General features: G+C 35.5%; 3 protein-coding genes across 3 annotated transcripts; 2 read left to right on the top strand and 1 right to left on the bottom strand.

Annotated features, from left to right (window-relative positions):
• The first annotated feature begins 708 nt into the window (after positions 1-708).
• LOC112524166 (UDP-glycosyltransferase 92A1-like) lies at positions 709-2,265 on the top strand. Its single transcript, XM_025133861.1, has one exon. It carries the CDS (start codon positions 711-713, stop codon positions 2,178-2,180), a length of 1,470 nt encoding a protein of 489 aa, XP_024989629.1. The 5' UTR covers positions 709-710; the 3' UTR covers positions 2,181-2,265.
• Positions 2,266-8,006: 5,741 nt separating this feature from the next.
• On the top strand, positions 8,007-9,516 carry LOC112525896 (UDP-glycosyltransferase 92A1). Its single transcript, XM_025136216.1, has one exon. The coding sequence runs from the start codon at positions 8,009-8,011 to the stop codon at positions 9,476-9,478; it is 1,470 nt and encodes a 489-aa protein (XP_024991984.1). The 5' UTR covers positions 8,007-8,008; the 3' UTR covers positions 9,479-9,516.
• A 2,117-nt stretch (positions 9,517-11,633) lies between these two features.
• On the bottom strand, positions 11,634-13,451 carry LOC112508536 (linolenate 9R-lipoxygenase-like). The gene is made up of 2 exons (XM_025113232.1): positions 12,289-13,451; positions 11,634-11,763 (listed from the first exon to the last, which is right to left on the bottom strand). The coding sequence occupies exons 1-2, from the start codon at positions 13,449-13,451 to the stop codon at positions 11,634-11,636; spliced, it is 1,293 nt and encodes a 430-aa protein (XP_024969000.1).
• Between the last annotated feature and the right edge of the window lie 746 nt (positions 13,452-14,197).

Here is a 14,197-nt window from a genome sequence, read left to right as displayed (position 1 = left end):
TAAATAGCTGATCAATTAAAAATAACTAATTAATCATAAAAATCAACTTTTAGATTAAACTATTTTAAGTTTTTAAAATAATTACAATAATACTTTAATATTGATATATATTATGTAATATAATAGTAAATATATATATATATATATGTGTCTGTGTGCATATATATATATAATATATAAGTGAAGATAAAAAAAATTATAATAATAATATAAATAAAAAATATTATATAATATATGTATGTAAAGTATATGTAGAGGGTATATATATAATTATATAAATATAACTTAATTGATATATATATATTAAATAATAATAATTAAATATAATATATTATTAAATCGATTTAATATTTCATAGGTTCTAAAGATGACACAATTCTCAAATATTCAACACCCTATTAGATATGCCATTAACACTCCCCTTTAGGTATGGTTGGTGTAAAACCAAAAAAATGTGGTTTAGTGTCATTTGAAGGTGCAATGATTGGAAAAATAAAGATACCTAAATAAAGACACCATAATCCAAATTCAAGACAAAATCCTAGGTATGTACTAGGTAAGGTAAATGTTGTTTCCATATATTGGGATTGGGGTAGGGTGTGACGTCGGGTGGCTGTCATTTATGTTTGAAATAAACATCAAAGCATAAACCAAGAATCGTGTTTACTCTTCCTCTTCCTCTTCCTCTTCCTCTTCCTCCTTAATCAACAATGGAGGCTTCCAACAACATTCTCATGTTTCCTTTCATGGCACAAGGTCATATTATCCCTTTCTTTGCTTTATCTCTTCAACTCCAACAAAAAGGCTACCAAATCACCTTCCTCAACACCCCTCTTAACATCGCCAATCTCCGCCGTCTTCTTCCTCCCTCCTCCGCTATTCGCCTCCTTGAGATCCCCTTCAACTCCTCCGATCATGGCCTTCCTCCTCACTCTGAGAACACCGATTCACTCCCACCCAACCGTATCTACGACCTCCTTGTCGCTTCCACCTCTCTCAAACCCGCCTTCACAAACATTCTCAAGGGATTCCTTGACGCCGGAGCTCCCCCACTTTGTGTGGTGGCCGACTTTTTCTTTGGGTGGTCGGCGGCGGTCTCACATGAGTTTGGAATCTTCCATGTCATCTTTAGTGGATCTGGTGGGTTTGGATTAGCCTGTTACTACTCTGCTTGGATCAATCTACCTCACCAAAATTCTGATTCCGGTGAGTTCGTTTTGCCGGATTTTCAAGAAGCCGGTAAACTGCAGGTGACCCAGTTAACTCCAAGCCTTGTTAAGGCCACCGACGATGACCCTTTGTCGAAATTCCAAATAAAGAACCTTACAGCATGGGCTAATGCCGATGGGTTTTTGTTTAACACAATTGAAGAGCTCGACAAAGTCGGCTTATCGTACTTCAGAAGAAAATTTCGTCGACCAGTGTGGGCAATTGGGCCAATTAACCTACCTTTAAATGGTCGACCTCGGGCCGGGAAAAGTGGTGGAATCGATACAGAATCATGCCTGCACTTTCTGAACTCAAAGCCACCATCCTCTGTTTTATACATTTCTTTCGGATCACAAAACACCATCAGTGCATCGCAGATGATGCAACTCGCCAAAGCATTAGATAAAAGCAAGAAAAGCTTCATTTGGGTGGTCCGACCGCCGCTGGAATTCAACATAAACGCCGATTTCAGAGCAGAGGAGTGGCTGCCAGAAAACTTCAAGAACCAGATGGAGAACGAAAACAGAGGAGTTATCATAGAAAAATGGGCAGCCCAGGTGGAGATCCTGTCACATAAATCTGTAGGAGGGTTTATGAGCCACTGTGGGTGGAACTCGGTGATGGAATCGCTCAGCCGTGGAGTTCCGATACTGGGGTGGCCGTTGGCGGCGGAGCAGTTCTATAATGCGAAGATGATGGTGGAGATTGCAGAGGTATGTGTGGAGGTGGCTAGAGGGACTGATTTTGAGGTGAGGAGTGAGGATCTAAGGGAGAAGATAGAGGAAGTGATGAGTGAAACTGGAAATGGGAAGGAGATGAGGAAGAAAGCATTTGAAATAAAGAAGATTATTGAAGAAGCAACAAGCGATGAAGAAGGTTTCAAAGGGTCTTCTGTGGCAGCCATGGAAGACTTCCTTCAAGCTCCATTGTTGATCAAGAACCTCGCCACCAATTTACCAGATAATTACTAGTAAATTTTATGGCAAGTGTCTTTGGTTGTTAAGCATACAAGTGCATTCACAAGAAAACAGTATAATATAAAACTTTGTTTTTTCATTATTAATATGACTATTTTTAATTAATTACCAAATACTTAGAGCATTTGCTCATTACATTTCATTTTACACCATTAATCCTAATTACAGATCAACATTAATTCGTGAATTAGCAAATCAATTATGTAATAAACACAATTAAAGAGATAGGAGTGAGATTAAAAATATCAAGGGTTCTGATTAGTTCTTGGTTCTCGTCTTATGATCCTATTATCATACGATATTTCAAACACACCTGTTAAATATATTTCATTTCGCTCGATAGACAAATCGGGTTTGGGGTGGTAACCGGGTGAGTGAAGAAGATGATAAGTTTCCGCTCTTCTTCACTTAGGACCCTCCAGTTTTTTTATTTACAGTACAGCCCCTGTTATTGAAATGTTTTCCAAATTCAGATTTTAAAAAGGGTTTTTGTTTTTGGCAGTTCTGGTCCCTGTTCTAGAAAATATTTGACAAGAATAATCCATAATGTTTTCGGCTTGAATATGTTACAGTTTTAACCCCTATTGAATTTTTTTTTATTACATTTAATCTATTTAATTTTTAAAATCAACACTATATTTAATTATTTTCAAACAATCTTCATATTTTCGTTATGAATAATTTGATTCATTTATTTCAGTTTTTTTGTTTGTTTTTGATTTGCACAACTGTTGATCTACGAGGTACTATCGCTATAACTTCATTGTTGAATTAAATTTGATATTTGAGAGCCATATTCGTTTTGCTTTGTTGATGAATTATGTGATAAAATATGTTCTTGATCTTTCGATTTGATAAGATCTTGACGCTGATCAATATACTTGGAGTTGAGGTTGATGTTATATTCATCCATGCACACATGGAATCCTTTCGTTTGATTTTATATGGAGCCCAAGATTAGCTTGTGCCTGTGTCGGGTCTTGAAAACCCAACCTTTCTAGGTTCAATACGTAGGTTGGGATCAATTAGATTTCAATAACAAGCTTTTTGTAAAATAATCATACGAGTTATAATTTCTCAGTCTACCGAGCAGGTTGAAGAGTCTTAGGGGCCGTTTACCAAACACTTACTTAGTAAGTGCTTATCGGTAAAATTTAACAATATTTTTTATTTAGCGGGTAAGATTTTAGTCCACCAAAACGACATCGTATGAAACAATTTACCCGGTAAGCGCTTACTGTAGTAAGAGTTGTCGTCATCACTTACCGGGTAAGACTCTTGGTTTTTTCTCGCTCTTACCGAATAAGATTCTTGCTCCTTACCATCTTTATTCGATAAGATAGTGTGACTTGATAAAAGCTTACCTGAATAAGCGTTTGATAAACGACCTCTTGATGAATAAATAATAGATACACTCACCCATCAATGCACACACATATGTATAGAAATCGAAGATACCCGGATTGCAATCACTTCTAGATAATAATAATAAAAATAATAATAATAATAATAATAATAATAATAATAATAATAATAATAATTATTATTATTATTATTATTATTATTATTATTTATCTTGGAGTAAATTTCGGTTTCTAAAATATGTAATTTCTAATGAACCAGTCCTTAATTTTCATTTATTACAAATTTGTCCCCAATATATATAATCCATTGTTTGTCTGATTGTCTCTTTCATCGACTGAAGTAGTTTTTGTATTGATTCTAGTTAAATGAAGGGTAATGTGGTCTTTTGTTTATTAATTTTTTTAATAAACACTTAATTTTTTTATGATAAATCTGAATGTAAAATTTATTTTTTGGACTAAACTAAATTAAAAATAGAGAGTTTGTCGTATAATAAGTGTGCCATCGTATAAAGAATATGACGATATAGATAGATATATCAGAATTAGATTAGAAATGAAATATTTTATAATTATCTACTTGTAACACATCCTTATAAAAAGGGCTTATGATTAATGAGATATTGCTTCTATAACACGTTATCAGCACGAACGTTAATCGCCTACTTGAACCGTGGTTACCATCATGCCCCATCATTTGTTTATTTTCCATATTTCATGAACTGATAACGATTCTTTTGTAGATGAGTTATAACAATCATCACCAACATGACTTGATAATTTTTTGAACCGATGTAAGTATTTGAATATAAATACATTCATATGTTAACTTGTATTTTATCTAATAAAAAGTTATATTTTATTAAACCAACTAAGGGGCCGTTTACCAAACACTTATCTGGTAAGTGCTTACCGATAAAATTTAACATTATTATTTACTTATCAAGTAAGATTTTAGTCCACAAAAACGACATCGTATGCAACAATTTACCTGGTAAGTGCTTACCGTGGTAAGAGTCGTTGTCTTCATTTACCGAGTAAGATTTAGTCTTTGTCTCGCTCTTACCGGGTAAGATTTTTGATCCTTACCATATCCATCCGGTAAGATAATATGACTTGGTAAACACTTACCCGGGTAAGTATTTGGTAAACGACCCTAAGTTATACTTGAGTTTATTTAAAATATTGTAAACGATATTGATTGAAATTGTTTATTTATTTATGGATATATATTGAAAATAATAATATCAAGTAATTAATGCATATCTTTAATGTGAAGGTTGCAGATTTCTTTTATTTTTGTTCGTAGGTTTTTGGAGTTGTTTGAGATTGATTATTTGAAACAACTTATGTTTTTCTACAAAACTCTTTATCAACTTATTATAAGTTAGAATGCTTTAACTTCTTCAAAAACTCTTTATTACCGGTTTGACACCGGTATAAGTTGTTTATCCAAACACTCAAATATGCTTATTATCGGTACTATATGAATAAGTCAATAAGTTATTTCTATAAGCAATCTCAAACACCCTCGTAGTTTAAAAAAAAGAAGTAAATTGTGTAATGAGGAATATTGTGAATACTAGATTAATTATTTTGAGACTTATTATTGTATTTTATATCTTTGATTTTATTATTTTTTACCTCGTTTAATAGATTTATAAAACGAGTATCGATACACTTGATTATCTTATTCAATTTTGTATTCATTTAGTTGTGTTTTTAGTTTTTTTTTTATAACAAATTACCCTACTTAATGTAGTATTTGAATTTTATCTTGATTATGAGTTTCTACTCATAATTTTCAGTCTTAGAATCAATATCTGGAAGTTACATTTCTAACTCTCATATATTTTATTCTTTTACCAAAAATCCTAACAATACTATTAAGATGTTAAAAGATTGAATTTTATTTTATGTCGAAACTAATATTTATTTGTTTGATGACAAAATCTCTTAAATATCATTAATGTATTAAAACATTAAAGTTGACTTCATATGCCAAACTCGTATTCTTTTCGGTTTCATGCCAAAAGCTCTATAATTAGTAATGTTATCTTCAAAATTAAATAAATCACACAATATCAAAAGAATTTTGTCAAACATGTGTAAATAGCACTAAGATTTGTAGGGACTTAAGAAATCCATGTGATTCCCCTACTACCTGGAAATCCAAGATATTGAGTGATTTCTCTAACAAACTAAAATATTGATGAAGTATTATCAATAAAACGTAAACATACAAAAATCCAATATTGTTATGATAATGAAATTTCACGTACATCATACTTTTTCTTCTTGTGAACAAAAAAGGTTCATGTATTATCCCTTATTTATGTAAAGGGTTGAACAATTCATTCGAGATTCAATGTCCTAAACTCAAAAGAACTCGAGTACCATAGATGAATATCCAATGAAAAGATTAATTTTGTCGGAAAAGTACAATAATATACCTAAAACCCATCAAAATTTATTGGCCCTAAAAATCAATTGTTAATGTACAAGTAAATACCTTGAGATTTTTGAGACTGCACATCAGTCACAATCTTCATAGGTAATAACATTAACTAGAATCTCCCAAGATTGTGGTGAAAGGAAGAATCAAGAATATTCATAAACATGTACTTTCCAAACTAATTATACAGTGGAATGAAACCCATTTACTCGACTACAAGAAGGTAATTGATTTTCAACAAAGAAATGTTATCTCCAAAAGCGTCTCAATCTTTGTGACAAGCAACTCGAAAAATGGCATGATGTATAACATTATTTTCACCTTTCATAAATCAGTAAATATTAATGAACTAATATAAACTGGAATATAACCTTTAGATAAACTCATCAATCTACTGCAAGTAGTTGAGAGATATAACAAGGTTCATTCGAATAACAACGCTAGACATGTTGGGACTAAGGAAATTCCCAACGTCAATAATGAAAGTGTTAGAGGTGAAAGCAACTCCAAAGGATAGTGAGTTAAAGACATCTTTTACATGTGACATCTATACACCATGTGGACGAGACCGTGGAAGGATTAGGGTCATGGCAAGAGTCGAGAAGAATTTCCAATCCTTAAAACAGAGATGCAACTAATTTCCATATGATAATGGACAATAAAAAAAATGTACTAATAATTGCTCATATAAAAAAAACAAGTTGAAAATGAACTATATCATATTAATCTAAGAGTGATTGAGCATAAGTTTATTTGAAATTTATTTTAAGTATTAAATTAAATTTATTTGTTGATGTAAAACTGGATATATAACCATTATAGATGCAAATAAATACACGAAAACAAATATAAAACTCTCAAAATTCTCCATTCTGTGTAGAAATGTATCGAGGAGAACTTGAGTGTTTTCATCGGACCTCCCATACAAGCTTAAAAGATAAACGAATATTTACTTTATAATTCCTCCCACCATAGTATTTAGACGATGGATTGCCATTTTCTTGTTATTATAGATTAATAGTCACTAAAACACTATATTAATATGAACATTGTTAAGATATTTGTACCAACTGGAAATGATATTATGAGAATGACAGGTATATGTACATTAACTCTAATGATATGAACGGAACATATATCAGAGAAATAAACGTGTCAAACTAGTGGATTATTTAAGTCATTGAATCATATTTTATCGTCAATAAAGAATTTTGAGACAATTATACATATATGTTTCAATAAGACCATGTGGGACACAATGGTCATGACATAATGATCCATCTCTTGCAAAATATACATCGACACATGTGATATTGGTATGTTATGCTATTTCCTTCACCTAAGGTTTTATTTTTCCCATTAGGTTTTGTTCATTGGTGTAAAGTTTTAATGAGATAACAATTTATATACCATATTGCTTCATGATTAATGTACAAATCTGAAAGAATATTAGACTAAAAGGAAAAGCCTATGTATTGCAAATAAATTTGTGCGTTGTACTCTTTCCTTAGTTCTAATTTTATTTTTTTCCACTGTGTTTTTATTTTGGCGTAAATGAGACAACAGTTGTGCACATCACTCATTCGACTCATCACAAGGGAAAGTGTGTAGGATAAATGTGTCACCGTCTAAAAGATATGATGATATCAGAGTTTGATTAGAAATAAAATATCTCGTGATTATTTACTTGTAACTCATCTTTATAAAAATTACTTATGATTTATAAGATATTACATACTACTTCTCTCTATTTTATTATTGTTTTTTTTTAGTTATTTTATAATAGTGTTAAAATTTAAAACATTTTTGTTTTGACCAAAAGTGAGATCGAACGATTCGTGGAAGAAATATATGAATTGAAATGTGAACAAAGAGAAGATTTGAATGGTCAATGGCCCCCTCATGTCTCTTTCTTTGTATTTATTTCTACAAATAAAGAGAGACTAACATGTTTCTATGCATCAACCACTCCCTTCCTCCTCCTCCCATCAATCAAATCAATAATGGAGGCTTCCAACAACGTCCTCATCTTCCCTTTCATGGCACAAGGCCATATTATCCCTTTCTTTGCTTTATCTCTTCAACTCCAACAAAAAGGTTACCAAATCACCTTCGTTAACACCCCTCTTAACATCGCCAATCTCCGCCGTCTTCTTCCTCCCTCCTCCGCTATTCGCCTCCTTGAGATCCCCTTCAACTCCTCCGATCATGGCCTTCCTCCTCACTCTGAGAACACCGATTCACTCCCACCCAGCCGTATGTACGACCTCCTTCTCGCTTCCACCTCTCTCAAACCCGCCTTCACAAACATTCTCAAGGGATTCGTTGACGCCGGAGCTCCCCCGCTTTTTGTGGTGGCCGACTTTTTCTTTGGCTGGGCCGCCGCCGTCTCACATGAGTTCGGAATCTTCCATGTCATCTATGGTGGAGCCGGTGGGTTTGGACTAGCGTGTTACTACTCTGCTTGGATCAATCTACCTCACAAAAATTCTGATTCCGGTGAGTTCTTTTTACCGGATTTTCAAGAAGCTGGTAAACTGCAGGTGTCCCAGTTGACACCAAGCCTTGTAGCGGCCACCGGGAATGACCCTTGGTCGAAATTCCAAATAAAGAACCTCCCAACATGGGATAATGCCGATGGGTTTTTGTTTAATACAGTGGAAGAGTTTGACAAAGTCGGTTTATCGTACTTCAGAAGAAGATTTCGTCGACCAGTTTGGGCAATTGGCCCAATTAACTTACCTGTATTTGGTCGAGCTCAGACCGGAAAAAATGGTGGAATCCATACAGAATCATGCCTACAATTTCTGAACTCAAAGCCACCATCCTCTGTTTTATACATCTCTTTCGGATCACAGAGCACCATAAGTGCATCCCAGATGATACAACTCGCCAAAGCATTAGATAAAAGTAAGAAAAGCTTCATTTGGGTAATCCGGCCGCCGCTAGGATTCGACCTAAGCCGCAAGTTCAGAGCAGAGGAGTGGCTGCCGGAAAACTTCAAGAAACAAATGGAGAAGGAAAAGAGAGGAGTTATCGTAGAAAAATGGGTAGCCCAGGTGGAGATCCTGTCACACAAATCTGTAGGAGCATTTTTGGGCCACTGTGGGTGGAATTCGGTGCTGGAATCTCTCAGCTGCGGACTGCCGTTACTGGGGTGGCCGTTGGCGGCGGAGCAGTTCTATAATTCGAAGATGTTGGTGGAGGTTGCAGAGGTATGTGTGGAGGTGGCTAGAGGGAATGATTTTGAGGTGAGGAGTGAGGATTTAAGGGAGAAGATAGAGGAAGTGATGAGTGAAACTGGAAAAGGGAAGGAGATGAGGAAGAAAGCATTTGAAATAAAAAAGATTATTGAAGCGGCAACAAGAGATGAAGAAGGTTTCAAAGGTTCTTCTGTGGCAGCCATGGAAGACTTGCTTCAAGCTCCTTTGTTGATCAAGAACCCCAACACCAATTTACCAGTTGATTACTAGTAATAGTAAATTTTATGGCAACTGTCTTTGCTTGTTATTTCATTATTGATATGATTATTTTTAATTAATTACCGAATAACTAATTCCATAATTTACTTAAGAATTAATTATTTTTAATTGATATCATTACGTTTAATTAATTAATTAATTAAGAAGATACAGACCCAATATTTTTAATTAAAAAAAGCAAAATAATTGTTTATCATTGATCCAATGGTTAAGATGGGGATGCAAAAGTTTTAAGATTTACATAGGTTGCAAATTAATCTTGGCCTATATTTAGAGATGAGTTCAAATGAGAACCAAGTTTCGATTGTAAACTGAAGAACAAATGAGAGGTCCCCTGCATCCACGAGTTATTCATAATGAATCGATTTAATATGGATCATGATTATATGTTATTCATCATTAATAGTTCATGAATTTCACCTTCGTTATTCATATTGAATGTAGACGTCGGAGACACGTGTCGCTCTCTTCTTCGTCCCTTGGTTTACAACTCTCTCTCTCTATATATATGTATGTATGTATGTATAAAAACTCAACGTTATAGTATCCACAGGGGTAAAATAGGCAATTACACAGTTACACACATTCAGACATATATCAAATTACAAAAAACGAACACTCTTTTTGATTTCATTTTCAAACTTCAGCACCAACCCTTATCAATAAAAAGTAAAATAAGACTTTAGACTTTAACATCTTTTATAACATAAACATCTTAATTGGATAAACTTTAAGATACTACAACGTTTTTTTGAATATATATAATAGTGAAAATATGTTTATTTATAATAACAATAAACATAATAATTACCTTTTGTTTGACTAAATGATAAGGCTCGAGAAAAAATTGGTGTGGGCTAAGTCAAAGTCGAGCATCATGTAGAAAAGCCACAAATAATCTATTTTTATTTTAGTCCAGAGACTTTGTAGCACTATAACCCCGATATGGGTCCTTAACATTAAATATACCTAATCCTTGTTACTGTTCATTCATCTATTTTAATTCAACAATTAAAAACATTATCAAAATTAATTCAAATAAGCTTTTTAATCATTATCATTAGGCATGGTGATTTACCCCCATGCTATTCGGGGACAGAGAGATTCCCCGTAAACACAAGTATCGGAGTCGGGGATCCCCTACATATTGAAAACCGGGGCCAGGTAATACTTTCCCAACCCGCCCCATCCCCGTATGTATATACATTAATTAAAATTATATATTTTTTAATGTGTTATATACTATGTTATATTTTTTTTAAACTCATTTTGAGCATTTTTTTGAACCATTAATTGTTGAATCGGGATTTTGATCGGAGATAAACCGGGGGTGACTAAGGATAGGCCAACAAAAACCGGAGAGGGGATTCGGTTTCCCGTATCTACCAGTGACGGGGATGAAATAGTGGAAACGGGGCCGGAAATTGCATTACACGCACCGTTACCATGCGTAATTATCATGCTCATCGTTAGAGTTTGGTAAACAACCCCTAAACCAACACGATTTAAGGGTCGACCAAAAGAACATGGACGTCCAACAACCAAGACTAGATACACGGTCCAATTTGTAAATTATCAAAATGCGATAGTGTAACATATAAATATAGATAAACAAAACCAGACATTTACACCAATAAATAAGATTATAGAGGATCCTAAAATAAATGCTCGAAAATTAGTCTCAACCAAACATGGATTTGTCACCCTTACAACCTGTGTATTAACCAGCTTATTGCAAGCTATGGACAACTTCCAAAAAATTGAATCTTTGATGTGGATCTATCCAACGAAGGTTCGGTAAATTCTGATTGTCATCAAATTATTTAACTGAACTCTGTTAAGAGTTAGATTAGATTTCAGACTTCCGTCTTTTGATGCAACTTTGCTCAGTATGCAAATGAAGGCAATATCACAAACCATATGTCATGAAGAACTCAGTAGGATAACAAATTGTCCCCAACCAACAAAATTTACCTTCTCTCTTGACCCTAAAAATATAACAAGAAGATATAGGAAAGATAGAAACAATTTTCTATTAATTTTGCAATTCCGGAATGCTTTATTTGATAGTAAAAAGGATGCAAGTGTCATGCATCGCATATAGAACAACATTCAGAAGCATATATATATATATATATATATAAAACTATTTTGACTTGATGATTTCTCCTTTGAATGCAAGTGAGAGTGCACCGAGACTACCCCCATTCTCCACCCTCACTCCAGGCATAACAACACCTCTACTTCCTACAAACCCATCTTCTCCAATTCTAATCTTCCCAAACTTCACCTTCCCACCATCTCCTTCATATATATGACCAAACAGCAAAGCTTCCCTCCCCACACATCCGCCGCCTTCCATCTCCACCATCTCGGGGTTCAACACCGCCCCCATGCTGTCCACATACACCCCCTGGTTCAAATCAATCTCTGATCCCATCAATTTCATCCACATTGTAAACAAGAACGACCCGCTAACCATTTCCATAAAGTAGTCTCCAACCAATGTCCTAAATGCTTGCCATATCGTGTCCATGAACACTTCTTTGCCCCAAATCAGCACACTTCCGCCATCTTTCTTCTTTCCGACTAGTACCCATTTGCCCACAACACATGCTAGTCCAGAACAGAGCCCCGAACACACCCAGAACACAGGCAGCAGCCACTGAATCGGGTATCCTGTTGTTTCTTTAACGTAAAACATCAAGTTTAGAGGACCATAAATGATTAATGCCATTAGGTAATACGGCAAGAATGTTTGTAACAAAGGTTGGCCAAATAGTGTCCATGATGTTTGATACCAGGTTCTTGCGAGAGTCAGTTCGTTTGAATTCTTGTTCTCCATTGTTGCTGTTGTAGCCATGGCACAACCTGAAAGGTCAACTTTGACATCAGATTGCTCTATGAAACTCCTCCAGGCCTCCGGAAGTGGTTGTCCGTTTCTCAAATGTTGGCATATCTCGTATATCAATGAACGACCGTGATCAATGGAAGCACTCTGTGAGGCAGAAGTAGCACGAATTACATCCACTTCGTTGCATCTCAGGAAAGGATTGAACTCCAAATCCTCAGTCTGTTCTTTGGTGTTATTTTGGTCGATTGTTATCTCTCCCAAATCGATATAGGGGAATTCGGTCTCATCCCATGGATTTGTGCAGTCAAGTGCAATGTCTTGGGTGATTTCATCCTTAGGTACAGCTCGGAACTGTAACTGAAATATATACCGAACCCCACCTGGTTGACTCGTACGACGTTGAAAATCCTCAGCAAGGAAAAGCAGTGGTCGTTTGTCGTTACTGTCTCTTGGAATTGCACCGGTCTCTGGAGGAAGAATTCCGATGGGATCAACCTTGCCAGATTCTTCAGTGATGTTCTCATCAAAAGGTCTCAACTTGAATTTTACATACATTTCATTTCCATCTTCGAACCGGAAAAGCCTGCATATGTTTGAAAAGTAATGCAGATTAGTGAATGAATCTGTGTTGCGAAGTGATGTCCATACGGCATCACGCACATGGGGGACCCGCTTCACATGCTGCTCCCTTGCCGGTAACCCACAAACGAGCCATGTTGCAAAATCAGAGATCGTTCTTGCATAGAATGCATTTCCTGTTTTCAAAGTCAGATCAAGGATTGGGGTTCCAGTTTCGCTCGATAGTATTCTCACAGCTGCACCACGAGCATCAATTCTTGCATCATCATCTGCACTTAAGCTATTACTGTGTCTGATGATGATAGGGTAACTCTTCCCAGGGTAGAAGATCTTGTGATTAGGCAGCCCTTTGATGTTATCATATATCTTCAAAACTCCCTTCCCACTGACCCCTATTCGATGGAAATATCTCGACTTAACCTTAAGAGTTGTGGCAGCAAGATTAGCAGCTAAGTTCCCAACAATCTTCTTGTATTTCACATCCATCTCTTCTATACGCTCATCTAGAGCGTGCATGATGTTCTTTATCATGATAGGTGTTTCAGACCCAATGTAGACACCACCCCTTTTGAGAACTGAATCAATTGGAGCCACTGAAAGAGCGCCAAGAATAACGTCTTTTTGAACAACTGAACCAGGAAGCAGAATGCTTTGACTCCCTATTACTGCATTATCCTGGACTTCGACTTTCCCACTTTTAAACCCGTTTATCGAATAAAAACCAGCAATGATCCTGCTAAAATCACCCAAATGAACACCTGAACCAATTGAAATCAGCCTTGGGTCAGAAACTGGGTTAATGGCTCTTATCGAACAATAGTTTCCAACCTTTGCACCTAGCAGCCTCAAATACAAGCAGAAGGCTTCAGTTCCAGAAAGGAATTTGGCAAATCTAAGATGGCAAGCAATGGTAATTCTGTGACGAAGCCATATTTTAAATGGACTTTCCTTTGTTTGATCTTCTTTATCAAGGAACTGTGTCATGATGCAAGTTAGGAAGCTGAGTATCAAGCCATGAGCAAGGTAACCGATGGCAACTGATGTGGCAAAGGTCAGTGGGTGCATCGAGGTAGTAAACATCATAGTAGCATATGCGATGATGGTAAGAGGAAGCCAGTGGATCGTTCCAGCAACACAGAGAAATGAAAACTGTTTAAGGGATGGCGACTCTTGATATAAACTGATGTAAAGGAAGTAAGCTATTGCTGCTGAGAGAGAACTGACAAACCCGACCATATAAATACCCATTAGGTGATAGATGGCCTCAGTTTGAGCAT

Source organism: Cynara cardunculus (assembly GCF_001531365.2).
Source record: "Cynara cardunculus var. scolymus isolate 2C chromosome LG 1, CcrdV1, whole genome shotgun sequence".
NCBI classification, from domain to species: domain Eukaryota; kingdom Viridiplantae; phylum Streptophyta; class Magnoliopsida; order Asterales; family Asteraceae; genus Cynara; species Cynara cardunculus.
The sequence above is the reverse complement of the archived record's forward strand: the minus strand, read 5'-3'. Positions and strand labels throughout refer to the sequence as shown.